At 34.5% G+C, this 17,787-nt stretch overlaps 1 protein-coding gene across 2 annotated transcripts in view; it reads right to left on the bottom strand.

Annotated features, from left to right (window-relative positions):
• The window catches only part of CLGN (calmegin), a 49,400-nt gene that overhangs the window by 20,842 nt on the left and 10,771 nt on the right, over window positions 1-17,787 (bottom strand). For both annotated transcript variants that reach the window (XM_072755210.1, XM_072755211.1), the window contains exons 2-6: window positions 11,502-11,654; window positions 9,329-9,402; window positions 8,608-8,666; window positions 4,362-4,503; window positions 551-632 (exon numbers count right to left, since the gene is read on the bottom strand). In XM_072755210.1, coding sequence (XP_072611311.1) covers window positions 551-632; window positions 4,362-4,503; window positions 8,608-8,666; window positions 9,329-9,402; window positions 11,502-11,645 — 501 coding nt within the window. In that variant the 5' untranslated portion in view covers window positions 11,646-11,654. The remainder of the gene's footprint in view (window positions 1-550; window positions 633-4,361; window positions 4,504-8,607; window positions 8,667-9,328; window positions 9,403-11,501; window positions 11,655-17,787) is intronic.

Genomic DNA, 17,787 nt, shown 5'->3' with positions numbered 1-17,787 from the left:
GAAATGTCTCCAACCCAATACATTTGCTTCATTATGAAAACATTTCTAACCCGGTTATTTTTTTGTGGACTGCCAACTCCTGAACCGGCCCACCCTTTTTATGAGGTTCTTTGGCCATTTCATTTTACTGCTTTGCTCTGTTATTTTACTTATCTGAGCAAACTTTCGATTCTTAATTTGTAAAAAAAATAAATATAATAATAATAATAATAATAATAATAATAATAACTGATCTCTCAATGACATTTATAAGCACCATGGTATTTTTTTACTGTATTATAGGGCAAACTTTATTATGTTGTTAAAGATTACAAAACCAATGCCATCAAAAAAAAAACAAAAAAAAAAAACAAAAAAAACCAATGCCATCAAGTATCATAGCTACGTATGAAACTTAAAGGCACACTCTTAAAGTTATACAAACTCACCCTGGCTAAAGATTTTTAAGGTTCTTTTTGATTTCAGTTGATAACAGAAATTTCAGTTTTCTTAATTACTCCTTAAAAATATTAACTTTAATAAGGTTTTCTTAAACATTAAAATATCATACCAGATTCAAACCATCAGTGTCTGCTAGGAGTTTAATGTATGCACCTCCACAATCAATACCATCTTGAAAATTTACTTCATATCTAAATGAAGGGAAAAAGAATCATACTGCTGATAAATAATTGCTAATTGCTCTTCAAAATCTATGTATTACTCTCAATTCATTTAACATAAATGTTTTTACATTACCAGAAAGCTCTCACAAGGCATATCTAACAACATTAGGGAATAAGCTGAAATGTTTTTTCTATGCACATCCTTAAAATATTAAAAATAGAATGATTACCATCAACTATAGAAAAGCCAACCAACTCATTGAAATACTTTTTTCCATCAAAACTGCTGAATTAAGAATAAGATACTTTAAAAATATAATAGGAAATTTCAAATTTAGATAAAGTATACACTATGCATATTTCTTTATAAAAAAAAAAGCAAAAATGATGAGGACCATAGCTATAGTAACAGATTTCTAAGACATTTCTGATAGATACATCCAGTTCACTAATTTGTATTTTAGTTCAACTACATCTAAACCATATTAAATAACTTGTACATTTAATTAAGTACTTCCAGCAAGGAGATTTCATGATCTCAATCAATAACCTGGACTATTTTCAGACCTTAGCAGTTAGGAAATACAGAAAAACAACTGAAAGAGTAAGCTGATGTGAGAGCCTTTTCATGGATTTGCAGCGCTGTGATTTTCAGCAAAAGATTTTTTTGTTGTTTTGTGTTTGTAAAGGAAATAGTCTTGTTTAGGCAGTAGACATAGGAAGACTGGGAGAAATTTTTGGTAAATTGATGAATTACATGTGAAATAATCAATGAAAGAGCCCTCAGGGTGAAAACCAGTAAGAACCAAAATGGTTGTTTACTTGGTTTGGTGAATTAAAAGAAAGAGATGAAAACCAGAGAAGCAACAGGAACCAGTGCTAATTTTAAGGAAGGGCTGCAGTTAAAAATGTCTCTAAAAAAACTTCAGTGATACAAAAGTAAAAATAAACAGAAAAATAGCATACAGAACTCTTGACAGTTTGAACCTAATTAGTGTATATATTTTGCACTGAAAAGAACAAAGGAAATACGGTAAAATTTTAAGTGATTGCCTGCATTGCCAGATTATGGGGTGATCTTTCCCCCCACTTTCTCCTCTGCTTCTCAAGAAGCCTACAAGCGGTGGTTACAAGCATGTACTGTGGAGTCAGAGACCTGAGGTTTATTCTTAATTCTGCCACTTACTCTAGCGACACCTGGGGTAAGGCAAGTTACTCAAGCTTGAGGACCTCAAAAGACTGTGATTGCTTAAATGATAATGCCACACATGGCGCTGGACAGATGCCCAAAATGTTAGCTGCTCTTATGAACAGAAGAAAGGGTTTGTTCTTCTCTACTTTTTAAATAAAGGACAGTTTGTTTTCCTCAAAGCCTTGTCACTATTTTTATTCTAAGCAGCGACAAAGAAATTTTTTTCTCATGGAACATGTTCTTAGAGACTATAAAGTGGGACCCTTGCGGGGCTCAGCGGTTTAGCGCCTGCCTTAGGCCCAGGGCGTGACCCCGGGGTCCTGGAATCGAGTTCCGCATCGGGCTCCCTGCGTGGAGCCTGCTTCTCCCTCCACCTGTGTCTCTGCTTCTCTCTCTGTGTCTCTCATGAATAAATAAATATAATCTTAAAAAAAAAAAAGACTATAAAGTAAAAGAAATGGTGCACAGGGGCAATTAACAGTAAATGTTCATTATTTTAGGTAAAATAAAATAAAAATATAGTTTTATTATAGGTGATCTAAGGACAAAGTGTTCTGTGAAAACGTTAAGAACTGAAAAAGACAATTTTGTAAACTGTGTCTCTAAATATAAACATAGCTTTGTGGTTGTAATATGCCTAGATCCAATTATTGTGTCTATTTCTTAACACTGCAAACTTTCAGAGTTTTCAAATCATTAACTTGTGCCCAGTATAAATGATTCACAGATTAGAGATCAGTGAAATGTGTGTCATTAGTCTCGGGAAAAGGAGGACGTGTAAGAGGATGTGGCCCTCTTATTTTGAGTCAGAGCATCATTCCCCATACTGTCCTAGGAGGCAGTAATTACGGTTAGGGGGAAAGTTCTGTGGTCAGATACTTCTGGAAAACACAGTACTGAAGTCAGAAACAGGCTTTTGCACACAGAACTTCTCCAACTCTTTAAAGCGCAAGCAAATACGCTTCCCTAGGCCTGCAGATAGGACACTCTTCATTTCTGAAACTTACGTGATCCCATAATGCATATTAGCATACACCATTTGAGAAAAGCAGCTTTAGATCAAAGTTATATTATGAATTCATCGTATTTTTATTAATTTAAAATCTATTTATCCCATTTCATTTTATCAATATTAAGACATTCACTCTCCTTCTTTGAGTTATTTTTAAGCATATCAAAGACTGCCATTCAATTTTTCTTGGCCATCCTCCTCTTTTTTTCAAGATATAATTTCACAATTACTCAGTAATTTCACAAGTACTAAATGTGATTCATTTTACTCAAAATATTATGCTATTACTCTTCTTTACCCTTTCATTTAAGCCACAGTCAAAATAGAAAGTGATATTATATTCAACTAAGTTTCAAAAGAATAAGATTACTTTCAAACTTCCAAGAAAAAAGAAAAACCAAACCCTGAATAATGACAAATAATATCAAGCTCAAATATTAGTTCCAGTAAGTACTTATAAAAATATTTTTGTTAAAATAATAGTCATATAATCTTTGACATTTAAAATTTTAGATTTATGGACATGAGAGTGCAACTAAAGCCAAACAACACAACAGAAAAATTAAGCCAATTATACCAAATGCCATATTTCCAAAAAATTCTAAAATACAAAATGGCATTCTAGTTATACTACGTAGGAACATGTTTAACATATTAACAAAAAAAAAGAAGGGGTTCTAGAGTGATATACTTTATGGGTAATGATATTTCTTTGTGTTGTACTTAACTTTGGACAGCCAAATCTTCTAACATAAGGGAAAAAATAACATTTATGTTTTTTCTTTTCTTTGTTTTTAATATGAATTTTATCAGCTTTGTAATTCGATTTGTATAGATTTATTTTGTTTTATACCCATTTTACATAGGTGAATCTTGAGGAATTTATACCTGATTTTATGACAGTACACATATAAGCAACATCATCATAAAGCCAGTTTATGTCACGTTGTGGGGGAGGGGAGAGAAGGACTGTCTCTGAAAACGTGTGCCCTCTGATAGGATGAGCACCGGGTGTTCTATGCGACTTCGAATCTCTAAATTACCTCTGAAACTAATAATACGCTACGTGTTAATTAAATTGAATTTAAATTTTAAAAAGTAAAAAAATAAAAGGGCTCTATGCTTGGAAGATACTGATCTACATATGCGTATTCTTTCTAAGAGAAATTTGTTTCCTCTGAATCTTATAACTGGTTTAACAGTAATATTTCTGGTTCTAGTCTGAATTTACTGAAGTTAATATCTGCAGAGCAAGTAGTTTTAAGAAAAGAGTTAAAATAAAAACAGTGATTGTTGTATTATGCAGCCTATGGTGACAGAATTTTTTATATAACAGTATATATTACATAATTTTTAAATTAACCTGCTGTTCCCTCAAATCCTCAGAGGATCTAGGTGTATACACGCATTGTATATTTAGGTAAGTGAAATTGAAATCGAAATCTGGATTTTTATGCCCATTTTATAACCATCATAGCTATAATCAGAAGCCAAAATATATAAAACTAATACAAATTTCAGAAAAAGTACTGAAAAACACAATACAACTTACTGAACGATCAAGGGTTTGTCAGCAAAAATGAAGGGTTTTGCTAATACAGCAGCTATTGCATGATGCTTTGCTCTAGATTTCAGTACCAGCCCTCTGTCACCAGGCACTCGGTTTTCTTTCAATTCTTCTATTTCCCATCTTCCTAAAATATAAAGCAAAGCAATTAAACTAAAACTCAAAACACTGCCTTACAAATTACTAACCAGCAGTGACCAATTTTCTCATGAAGGCTAATTTGGGAAAAATAAAGTTTTAAAACAAGAAATAATATCTGCAACTGTATGCATGTCTGCTCTTTTCGGCTCCTATCAGAGTGGTTCCATTTTCTTAACTAAAATTGGACTATATTTCTCTGCCTTTTCAATCCATGAAATTACAAAATGTGGTCTGTCACATGGATGTATCAACACTGTATTTTTAAAATGAGATATTTTAGGGGGCCCTGGTGGCTCAGTGGTTGAGCATCTGCCTTTGGCTCAGGGTGTGACCCCAGGGGTCCTGGGATCAAGTCCCGCATGGGGCTCCCTGCATGGAGACTGCTTCTCCCTCTGCCTGGGTCTCTGCCTCTCTGTGTCTCTCGTGAACAAATAAATAAAATCTTTAAAATAAAACAGAATGAGATATTTTTAAATTACAGATAAGATAAAGAGCATCCTTAACACACACACACAAAAAAAAACAGTTTGCAACAAGTGATTTATTTTGAAATATATGGTACGCATCAGCTACTTTTCTTACTTTGCCAAAGTTACTGTAGGGATTTAGGGGTGCCTGGGTGGCTCAGCTGAAAGAGCATGTGACTCTTGATCTTAAGGTTGTTAAGTCTGAGCATCTATATTAAGTCTATGCCCCTATGTATGTTAAGTCTGAGCCCCTATGTTAAAATTTATTTTAAACAAAACTTAAAATAATAAAAAATAAATTTAAAAAAGTTATTGTGGGCATTTTGAAAACCGTATGCCTAATGAACACCAGTTAAGGTCACCTTCTCAGGCTAGGCCAATAAGCCCTCAGAACTTTTGGCCAAGAAAGTAGCAAGCACTGGATAAGCACGTAGCGGTAATATGGTAAAGTTTGGTTAGTTCCTCTCTGGGCTGGGATTTTCCATGTTTTAGATCAGAAAGCTCCTGAAATTAGATCATGGGCCACAAATCTTGTAAAGTTCAACAGGCTGCCTGTAGCCCAGAAGTTCTGTGTTGGACTTTTCCTTTTTTAGAACAGAAAATAACCAAATCAATATTAATTTGTATAAAATATTCTAGTTTTGAGAATTATAGGTATTGCCTTTTCCAAGGACAATCAAATTAGCAAAAACTAGCTATTTTCCAGTATTATACCAACTTCGAATATTGACAGGCACTTATGAATCACTATTGCTCTTTATATTACTTTTTTTCCTTCCTAAAAACAAAACAAAAAACCAACAGTGCAAGAACCTCAACAGTCCTGAGCCAGAAAGTATTTTTTGGTCTATCACTGTGCAGAATTTATTGGGCTTTATAAAATGCATTTTTTAAAGATTTATTTATTTATGATAGAGAGAGAGAGAGAGAGAGAGAGAGACAGAGACAGAGACACAGGAGGAGGGAGAGGCAGGCTCCATGACGGGAGCCCGACGTGGGACTCGATCCTGGGACTCCAGGATCGCGCCCTGGGCCAAAGGCAGGCACTAAACCGCTGAGCCACTCAGGGATCCCCTATAAAATGCATTTTTAAAAGTTCATAGGTTTATATTCCTTTTTCTCTCCCTAATTTGGTTATACTATACCTCTTTAAGAAAGATGAATTCATTTGATATTTTTTCTCTCACATTGATAATAAATTGTATTATCACTACTAACCTGTGGTTTCAGCAAAACAAAAGGTATTCTTTTAGGAAATAATAATTTTATCTTCAGGATCTTCAGAATATTTAAATAATTTTTAAAACTATCTTGGTTTTTTTTCTTGCAATTATGCACATATATTTATCAGCTATGCAAAAGGCACCATCTAGCACTTTTAGAAAAGTTGTGACAGGGAAATTATTGCTCAATGACAAGAGGTTTTCCCCAATTCCAAATAATCAATAACTTTCTATTAAATGATCACATAGCCAGGCAATCAGTGAATAGAAGTTCGAGTATAAATAAAAAAAATTTAAGATTTTTTTTATTTATTTATTTATTTATTTATTTATTTATTTATTTATTTATTTATTTTAAAAGAGAGAGAGAGAGAGAGAAAGAGAGTGTGTCAGCGGGGGGAAGGGGCAGAGGGAGAGAGAGAATCCCAAGCAGACTCCATGCTGAGTGCACTGCCATCCCATGACCCTGAGATCATGACCTTAGCAGAAACGAAAAGTCATATGCTTAACCAACTAAGCCACCCAGGAATCCCAATTCTGGTGAAAATAAAAATTATCAAAGGATTTCACATGGTTTTACATCCTGAAAATTGGTCACTTAAATAACTGGTATTTATTCAATATTTATACTTTTATTAATAACTCAATCTGGAAAATGTGAGTTTATTCCAAATGCAAACTCTGTATCCCAGCATGTGTCATAGGTGTGCTTACTCCTGAAAAGTTCAGAATGAGCTTTATTCAGGTGGCACCTGAAGAAGCTGCCATTAACTACTGTGAATAATATTCCTGCAAAAGAATCTAATATTATTAATCTCAACCTACCACTTTGTAAACAATGCTACTACTATCAATACGCAAAATACCATTTTCAGGATCTAGAACTTTAACAGATTCCATATTTTCTGAAGTTGCTTTCAAGACATTGACAAAAGCCATTCAGAAACTACACTAAATCTAACTTGTGAGAAAATTATTTTCATGGATATTTGTTTAATGAGACTATAGACCAAATCTGGATGATAAGTTTGGTTTTTTGCTTGCTTGTTCGATTTTTCATTTTGAACTGGAGAAAAAACTCATTTAAACATTAAAAGCCACTTTTGTCCAGCAAGAAATAGATATTTAAACTCACTTGTAAGATAGACCATAGCTTAATTTTAGGAAACTCAATGGATTCTTCTAAAATACAAATGTGAAACAGATATCTACTTAAATATTTTGTTTTGTTTTGTTTTGCTTCAGTTACCTCTACCCCCAGTGTGGGACTTGAATGCAAAACCCTGAGATCAAGGTTCGCATTCTCTTCTGACTGAGCCATTCCCGGCATCCCTAAACACAGATGTTTTAAGCCAAACATTCTGTTTAATAATGTGCATTTCTGCACATTATATAGGGTATATTTTAGGGTGCATTAGATCTCTGCAGACTTCCTGCTTCTTTGAGTAAAATTATTCTTTTCTCTAAATGGATTTAGACTAAATGCAATATTCCTTGATCCGTGTATGGTAGGGCTCTTTATGGAGAATATAAGCACATACAAACCCAAAGGAAGCGCTGGGATGGAGAACACTGCAAAGGGAGACATGCAGGTACAATCTTCATCTCACACTAAAATAAACTATGAAAAGGAAATCAATAGGTGACATCCTACACATGCTATTATCTCATGTACTGTTCTTGTTATTGTTCTCATGTAATAGCCTGTTGGAGTCTGCGTGTGAGGTCACATCCTTATGGGCATGAGGTCCTCTGAGAGAGGGAATTCCCATGATCAGGCACCTTGAGAAGAGGCTGATCTTGCTTTAGGATACAACCAAAGAGGAGGCTGATTTTAGACTACAAAGAGAAAGAAATTCTTCCTTCATACTCCAAAAATTCCTCTTGGGGAAGAAAAGATGACTCTTGCATACAGGACCTTTCTTTCTATGGTTAACCCTCAAGATAACCCTAGCAGAGACCCAATAGTAGTGGATGTAAGGCCCTGAGATCCGAGCTCCAGGAGCAGCCACACTTCTTGTAGCTCTCATAAATTACCCTCTATTCTGCTCTGGCTAGGACAATCTTGTCCTCAGTTACAACTTGATATAAGTGTGCCCATGCTTGAGATGAAACAACAGAGAACAGCGGGAGCCAGGGAAATACTGCTGCTGGACGTGTAGTGACTAACTGCAATGGAATGAAAATTCAACTCTTCCGAGTTAGGAAACCCGATGGTGGCTTAAGCATGGATCGCCCAGAGACTTTCAGAAATATCAGAAAGGAGACAAAGGACTGAACATTCTGCTGTGAAGCACAATGGGGCCCCGGACTACATATAGTTAAGAGAAATATAATCTCAAAAGCTAGCAAACTCTGGACTCATACTGGTTTTCTCGAAAGTTTAAATAAATATTTTACCATCATATATGGAAATCTCTGCATCTGTATCATCTTTCTTTGCTTTTGATAAGACCCACCTGTAAATAAAGATGAAAGCAAATATGTATCATTAAAAATAAAACCAGCAATTTATAGACACAATGAATATTGGAAATATAACAAAAGACTACCCAATAGTCACTGCTCATTAAAAAATAAATGCTTAGAGGCTGCACAAAGATGCCCATATAGAATCTTGCAAGGCTACAGTTAAATCATATTTGGAATCCACAATCTACTAGTTGTATGATCATATTTAAGATATATTAAGCCTCAGTTTCCTCACCTGTAAACTGAAGATAAAGATAGTATTTACCTATCCCCTTGGGGCAGTGTCTGGTAAATAATCAATAAATAGTAACATTTATTTTTTTTACCAATATTTAGAATGGAACAGTAATTTGAATGTCATTTGAAATCAGATTCATAATATCTGTCTTTAGGAATGAAGAAATGTCATAAATTTTTACTATTCTCATAATTCATTGGTGTTATTTTCTTTATATAAATGACTTCAAGTTAAACATTTCTATCAACAACAAAAATGTGATAAGGTACTGGTTTACACTGTCAAATAAAGTACTTTAACATTTTTTATAGATCTGTAGTAGAGGCAATTTTCATAGGCCCATAACCAAAAACTTCAAAAAAGCTAATTAAATCAAAGAAAACAAATCAAGAGAATTGAATGAATACTCACCCAGCCAACCTTCCACTATCAAAAGTTTCTGTAAAATATACTTCTCCCATAGGCTGAGGTGTCTTATAATTAATCTATAAAATAGAGTTTTTAAAATCTAAAGTTAATCATCTTTGCAAATATTTTCATTAAATAATCTCACTAGTTAAGAACCTACTTTGTAATGCACATATAGGTAAAATAGATAAAAAATGACATGGCCTCAAAACTTCAGATCCTTTTGCACTAACTTACAGGAGAATATCAGAGATACGATGACAGAAAAAAAAAAAAACTGTAAGCGCAAACAGAGAATACACTGATTCCTTCTAATACAGGAGGGATGGGAAAAAAATTCTACCAGAGAAGGCCTCATGACACAGCTGACATCGCCTTGAAAGGGTCCTAACAGGTGACAATCTTTGGAAATATAAATCATTAGAAACAGGAAATACCATGATCCAACACATACAAGATGAAAAACTTAGCAAGCATATAGACTGGTTTAAGATTAACTGTTACATTTTACTGTTACAGGTTAGAGGAGGAGGATACCATTTTGAGAGATGAGGAACCCAGAAAAAAAAAAGATTCTATAGAGAAAGATCTGCAAAGCACAGTTTCAAGTGCCCTATAAGTGTTAGCTGCTATGATGGTGGTAATTAAATTGGTGCTAGTGATACGGTCGTTCTTTTAATCCTCATAAGACTTCTGAGAGCAAAATACTATCATTGCACGCATATTATATCAACTGTTGCGCAGTTAGATGGTTACAGGACATGATGGGACTCCAGCTGTCTGGCTTCAAAGCTCATACACTTAACCACTATGCCATAAAGAACATACCACCAAAACAATTTAAAAGACTATAAAGATTATTTGACAAATTATCAAAAGATAATTTGAATTGATGATGAATGAATAAATTCTGCCTAAAGTAACAGATCAAGTTGGGTCCTTTCTGAATCAATCTCTGTGATTCAATCTGTGTGACTATGAGATTTCTTTTCTCAGCCTTTAGGGAAAAGGATGAAGCGCTTTTTCTATTCACTACCCCTACCCTAACCTGATAGTACATTTACTGTCTAAGGGGGGGGTAGACATCAATAATCAAACATAATTGTATGTAATTACTGACAAGGTGAAGGTTCCACGTCCCATCGTTTTTTTTCTCAAATGTCACCAAATGCAGTTAGAGTGGTAGGTATCTCCTAACTCCTTTGAAGTATTAACCTCCAGAGACCCTTGCGGGGACTGTACCTAAGTCCATCATCAGCGCTTTGATTCCTTACTCTCTCTAGATGGCATAGCTGGGTCTTTAAAAGAAACGCCCTTACGGAGTTTAAAATTTAACAAGAAGCAGAATATTGACCTTAAACAGCTAAACTACACCTTTCATCTGCAAATAAAAAGCTCTCATGGTAAGCGAGGCCAAGAAGTCTGTACCAGCTCAAGGCTATGGCCCTCGGCCCCTTAAGCAGCCACGGGCGTCCTTACCCTCAAAAAGATTTCTGAAAAACTTCCTGATTGTCCCCAGATTACCTAGGACGACTCCTCGATGTAAAAGTTCTTCTGGATCGTCAGGATGCACAAAAATCTCTGCAAGGTTTTTCAGACTCCTGTTAGTCACCGCCTCAAAACACATCTTAACGACGCTGAACCAGAAACACAGATGAGCCTTATGACAGGCCCCCTGCATGATCACCTCCCTTTCTGATTCCTCCTCCTAGTTGACATTTCCTTTCCTTAGAGGAGTAAGAAAACCTACTTAACTTTACTTCTAGGAAGAACTGCAAATTATACAATCTTCTATCTGAAGAAGACTAGCAGTGTCAGAAATAAGGTTGAAAACCTTTCTCTTAGACACAAGTCCTCAGTCCTCTTCAGCCAGGGACAAATTCCTATTATGACAGTAAAAACCTTCCCCATATTTACTGAGTAATAAAACTGTGCTAGGTGCAATGCATACATTTCTGTAATACATGGGCACTCTAAAACACAGCAGGAAAAAAATAAAAAATAAAATAAAATAAAACACAGCAAGAACTAGCCAAAAAAACAAAACAAAACAAAACAGTGTTTTTCTATTTGTTTAGAAAATGAATACTATTAGAACTGAAATGAATCTTAAGAGGTCACTGTCCTCGGTATCCTGAAAAGAAAGAATTTACAACTCATTTCTCAGTAACCATACCTCTGAGGGGAGTTCACCTTCATTAACATCAATCTCTTCTGAATTTTCATCAAAATCTTCCATCTCAACATCATCATCCATAAATTCTGCATTAACTGAGATGAACAGAAGTCCCAGACATAGCCAAAAGCTTTGGAAATGCATACTGATTACCTGTGAAGTTAAAAATTTATCAGTGAAAATAAAAGTTGTGAAAAATATGTATGTACACTTAACAAAGAAATACTTTCTCTTTAATACCTCCTCTATTCTAGGATGGCCTTTAAAACGACTCATTAACAAAATTATTTAAATTATACCTTGAACAAATAAAAATACAAACTTCAAATCCCACAGGACACAGATTCTAGAGCTACCTACCTGCCTCTAAAAACAAAGAGCCAAGGGGCACCTGGGTGGCTCAGTCAGTTAGGTGGCTGACTCTTGGTTTGGGCTCAGGTCATGAGATCCAGCCCCACATACCACCCTGCCCAGCAAGGAGTCTGCTTGTCCCTCTCCCTCTCCCTCTGCCCCTGTGCATGGTCTCTTTCGTAAATGAATGAATGAATGAATGAATGAATGAATAAATAAATAAATAAATAAATAAATAAAATCCTTAAAAAAGCTAACACCTAAAGATATCAACAACAGTGATTATCAAACTCAAATAATATGTGGGCCCTTTAAAAAAAAGAAATGAGCATCATGATTCTCAAATGTTTATTTTTTATTACAATCTTGCTTAAATATATATAAACATAGAGTTTCATAATTATTAAACCAAAATATATTACATATAAGCACCAAAAAAAAACTAAAGAAAAATAATTTTATCACAATTTAATGTGACAGTCTTTTCCTGAATCAAATCACAGCTAAAAAAAAAACAAAAACAAAAAAAAACAAATAAATATGAGACTTATCAAGTTTACTGTATTAAATAATGCTCTTTTACATTTAACATACTTTGAAGACTCAATAATCAAACTATTTCCCCACTTAAATACTGCAAAATGTCTTTTCCCCATTATAGTATTACTTGAGTAGAAGCCAAATATAATTTGGCTGCCCCTTGGCAGAAATATATGATTTGTATAATTATGTTTTGCTCTATTTCCACTAACGTGTTAAAATTCAAGTTAAGAATCTGCTTCTTGGTTTCTTTTTTTTCCCCTTTGTTTCTTAAAATACCACATATGAGTGAGATCTCATGGTATTTGGTTTCTCTGATTTATTTTGCTCAGCATAATACTCCCTAGTTCTGTGTTGCAAATGGCAAGATTTTTGTTCCTTTGTTATGGCTGAGAAATACTCCATTGTCTACGTACACCACAACTCCACAACTATATCCATTCATCCATCAATGGACACTTGGGCTGTTTCCTTGGTTTGACTGTTATAAATAATGCTGCAACAAACATAGGGGCACATATACCCCTTGAATCAGTGGTTTGTATTTTGGGGGTAAATACTCAGTAGTGCAATTCCTGGATTATAGGGTAGTTTTATTTTAATTTTTTGAGGAACTCCCATACTGTTTTCTACAATGGCTGCATCAATTTGCATTCCCACCAACAGTGCAAGAAGGTTACTCCACATCCTTATCAACATTCGTGTTTGTGTTTTGATTTTAGCCATTCTGACAGGTGTGAGGTGATATCTCATTGCAATTTTGATTTGCATTTCCCTGATGATGAGTGATAGTATCTTTTCATATTTGTTGGCCATCTGTATGTCTTCTTTGGAGAAATGTCTGTTCAAATCTTTTCCCCATTTTTAATGGACTATTTGGTTTTTGGGTGTTGAGTTGTATCAGTTCTTCATATATTTTGGATACTGACCCTTTATCAGTTTGCCATTTGCAAATATCTTCTCTCATTCCATAGGTTTTCATTTAGTTTTGTTGATTGTTTCCTTCACTATGCAGAAATGTTTAAAAAAAAAAGAAATGTTTTATTTTTATGTCATCCCAATATCTTATTTTTGCTTTTATTTCCCTTGCCTCGGACACATACTTAGAAAAGCGTTGCTGTGGCCAGTGTCAGATTATTGTCTGTGCTCTCTTCAAGAATTTTTATGGCTTCAGGTTGTAAATTTAGGTCTTTAATCCATTTTGAGTTTATTTATGCATGTGGTGAAAGAAAGGTGGTCCAATTTCATTCTTTTGCATGTAGCAGTCTAGTTTCTCCAACACCATTTGTTGAAAAGACTTTTTCATTGTATATTCATTCCCCCTTCATCGAGGATTAATTGACCATAGAATTGTGGGTTTATTTCTGAGTTTTCTATTCTGTTCCATTATCTATGTGTCTATTCCTATGCCAGTGCCATACTGTTTTAATTACTACTACTTTGTAATATAACTTGAAGTCTGGAATTGTGATGCCTCCAGTTTTGTTTTTCTCTTTTAAGATTGCTTTGGCTATTCAAGGTCCTTTGTGATTCCATACAAATTTTAGGACTGTTTGTTCTAGTTCTGTGAAAACTGTTGTTGGTATTTCAGTAAGGATTGCATAAATGTGTAGATTGCTTTGGGTGAAATAGACATTTTAACAACATTTTTTCTTCCAATCCATGAGCATGGAAATGTCTTTCTGTTCCCTAGTGTTGTCTTGAATTTCTTTCATCAGTGTTTTACAGTTTTCAAAGTACAGGCCTTTCACCTCTTTGGTTACATTTATTCATAGATATTCTATTGTTTTGGGTACAATTGTAAATGGCATGGCTTCCTTAGTTTCACTTCCTGCTGTTTCATTATTAGCATATATGAATGCAGCAGACTTCTATACATTGATTTTGTGTCTTGCAACTTTACTGAATTCATTTATCAATTCTAGTAGTTTTTTGGTGGAGTCTTTATAGAGTTTTCTATATATAATATCATGTCATCTGCAAATAGTGAATTTTACTTCTTCCTTACCAATTTGGATGACTTTTATTTCTTTATTTCATCTAATTGCTGTGGCTTGAACGTCCAGTAGTATGTTGGAATAAAGGTGGTGAGAGTGGATATCCTTGTCTTGTTCCTGACCTTAGGGGGAAGCTCTCAGTTTTTCACCATTGAGTATTGTGTCAGCAGGGGGTTTTCATATAAGGCTTTGATTATTTTGATATATATTCCCTCTAGACCATTTTTTTTTTTACCATGAATGGATGTTGTGCTTCTTCAGATGTTTTTTCCACATATACTGAAACGATCACATGGTTTCAATACTTTCTCTTATTGATGTGATGTATCATGTTGATTGTTTTATGATTATTAAAACTTGCAATCTGGGAATAAACCCCATTTGATTGCAGTATATGATTTTTAAACATATTGTTGGATTCAGTTTGCTAATATTTTGCTGAGGATTTTTATATCTATATTCATGAGATATTGGCCTGTAGTTTTCTTTTTATGGTGATGTTTTTATCTGGTTTCGGTATCAGGATACTGGCCTCATAGAATGAATTTGGAAGTTTTCCTTACTGTTGTATTTTTTGGAGTAATTTGAGAAGAATACGTATTAACTCTTTTTTCAATGTTCAGCAGAATTTATCTGTGAAGCCATCTGGGCCTGTAACTTGGGTTTGTTGAGAGTTTCTTTTACTGATTCCATTTCATTGCTGGTGATTGGTCTGTTCATATTTTTGATTTCTTCCTGCTTTAGTTTTGGTAGGTTACACATTTCTAGGAATTTATCCATTTCTTCTAAGTTGTCCAATTTGTTGACATATAGGTTTTCATAATACTCTTAATTGTTTATATTTCTGTGATGTCAGTTGTTATCTTTCCTCTTTCATTGGTAATTTTGTTTATTTGGGTCCTCTCTCTCTCTCTCTCTCTCTGTCTTTTTTTTTTTAAACAAATCTTGCTAGAGGTTTATCAATTTTGTTGTCTTTTCAAAGAACCAGTTCCTGTTTCCATTGATCTGCGATTAGAACCCTCCCTAATGAGATCAAAAGTTTATGTGAATATGTGGGCCAGTTAGCCTTGATTTCTTCTATGGAACACTGACTATATAATACTAAAATTTACTTTGAAAAATGCATGTTTTCGGATGCCTGAGTGGCTCAGCGGTTGAACGTCTGCCTTCAGCTCAGGGTGTGATCCTGGTCCGGGGATCGAGTCCCACATCAGGCTCCCCACAAGGAGCTTGCTTCTCCCTCTGCCTGTGTCTCTGCTTCTCTCTGTGTCTCTCATAAATAAATAAATAAAATCTTAAAAAAAAAAAAAAAGAAAAACTCATGGTTTAAAAAAAAATCAACACCAAGCACCCATAATAAGAATATTCTATATTAAAAAGTATATTAATACAACCCTCTTTATGGACAACATAAAAAATGATGTATGCTGTTATGTGCTAGAAGAGTTTGAGTTTCCTGAATCATAAGTAAGAGGTGTAACTGACATAGGAAATAATTTTTTTAAAAATTTTATTTATTCATGAGAGGCACACAGAGAGAAGCAGAGACACAGGCAGTGGGAGAAGCAGGCTCCATGCAGGGAGCCCGACGTGGGACTCGATCCCCTGATCCCGGGATCATGACCTGAGCCAAAGGCAGATGTTCAACCACTGAGCCTACCAGGTGCCCCGAGGCAGAAAGTAAATTTAAGGAGATCTTTTTGACTCAATAACCATAGTTAGGTTTATTTAAATATTTTTACCTTTTGGCACAGGAATAAGTGCATATGCAAATTGTTTATGAATTGTTAATGATTCTAAAAGCTTCGGTTCTCAAGTTTTAAGAGAGTCCCACTATTTCCATAATGTAATAAAGTGTTTTGCTTGACTCGCTATCAGTAACATTTAAATAAAACAGAAGTGCCTAATAGCAGCAATAATGACCATTAATATCACTGTGATCCATATCTTCCCCTTCAAAATGAACACACACTTTACCTTCTTAATAATTAATTTGTTGGAAAAATATATTCTAAGTGCTTTGTTCTGGTGTATTGAGCTGCTGGGAAAGTTAAAGGGAAATCAAGCACACAGTGCTGTCTCTGGAACCCTATTCTTCAGCCAGAGCAACCCCATTCTATTTTCTGTATTACAATTCTTCCTAACTTTCCTTCAGGAATAAATAGTTGACAAAGCTTCAGGAAAAAAAAAAAGGTCTAGAAAACCTTTCATCTTAAAAGTCTGTCTTGTCTCTAAAGTTCTATGACTATGATCATGTATTTGCATAAAATAATGAGCTAAATTGATCTCTGCGGCCCAGGACACAAATAGGATAGGCATTATGACCTCCAACCTACACACTGAAAACAGATTTAAAACTTGGTAAAGTCACATAGGTTGGAAATGGGAAACAAGACCAGAATCTAGGATGTACATCAACATACCGTGCTACCTCTTATTTTAATCTTATCCCACTGCATTATTATATGATTTTGATAAAGCAATGGAAAGAAATTACAAATATGGTAACAGCATATACTTTTGAACCTCTAAATTTACTTCAATTTAATCTAAATTTTCAAATTTAGATTATTGTAATCTAATTACAATAATTAAATAATTGTAATCTAATTACAATTAGTGATTGTAATCTAATTATAATCTAAAATAATCTAAATTTCTGAAATTTAGATTATTAGTATTAAGCTATTAAGATATTTACCCAGAAATGACCATATTACCTTACAGAAGTGAAATAGTCAAAAATAAATTCCTATTGGTCACAAACCATCCTGCAGGCAATATGGTTCTACAGATAATAGTCTCCATTTAAAAATGATGTACTTCAAGGTAACTGGGTAACTGAGGCTATTTATTCCTTTTAAAAAAGAATAAGAGATACAGACCTAATAGTTTCTGCTTAATTCTTGAGTGCTCTATTTACTGTTCAGTGATGCACCAGCTGACAACTAAGAATTAAGCCACAAAGGTCACAGTCTCACTTGAACATCATCACGCTATGGTACCAATACGTCATCAAGCTCCAAACAAGCTTGTGAGGTTTGTGACATATCGTTTCTTAAAGGAAGGGGCAAAATATGGCCAGGCCTGAACCGGAGCTTTGAGAGGGCTGACAGTGAGATAATACTACAAAACACAAGTAACTAAATGCAGTTAAAGACATTTTTTAATTGTGGTAAAATACACAAAAGTTACCACTTAAACCAATTTTAACCATTCAATTCAGTAGTGCTAAGTACATTTACACTGTTGTACAACCAATCTCCAGAACTCTTTCCATCTAGTAAAACTAAAACTCTATATCATTAAACCACAACTTTCTCATTCTCCCTCCCTCAAGCCCTGGAAACCATTATTCCTTTATTAGTTCTAACATGTTTTTTGGTAGAGTCTTTAGG

The sequence above is a fragment of the Vulpes vulpes genome, chromosome 4 (genome assembly GCF_048418805.1).
Source record: "Vulpes vulpes isolate BD-2025 chromosome 4, VulVul3, whole genome shotgun sequence".
In the NCBI taxonomy this organism is placed as follows: Eukaryota; Metazoa; Chordata; class Mammalia; order Carnivora; family Canidae; genus Vulpes; species Vulpes vulpes.
Note: the sequence above shows the minus strand (reverse complement) of the source record. Positions and strands in the feature narration are given on the sequence as shown.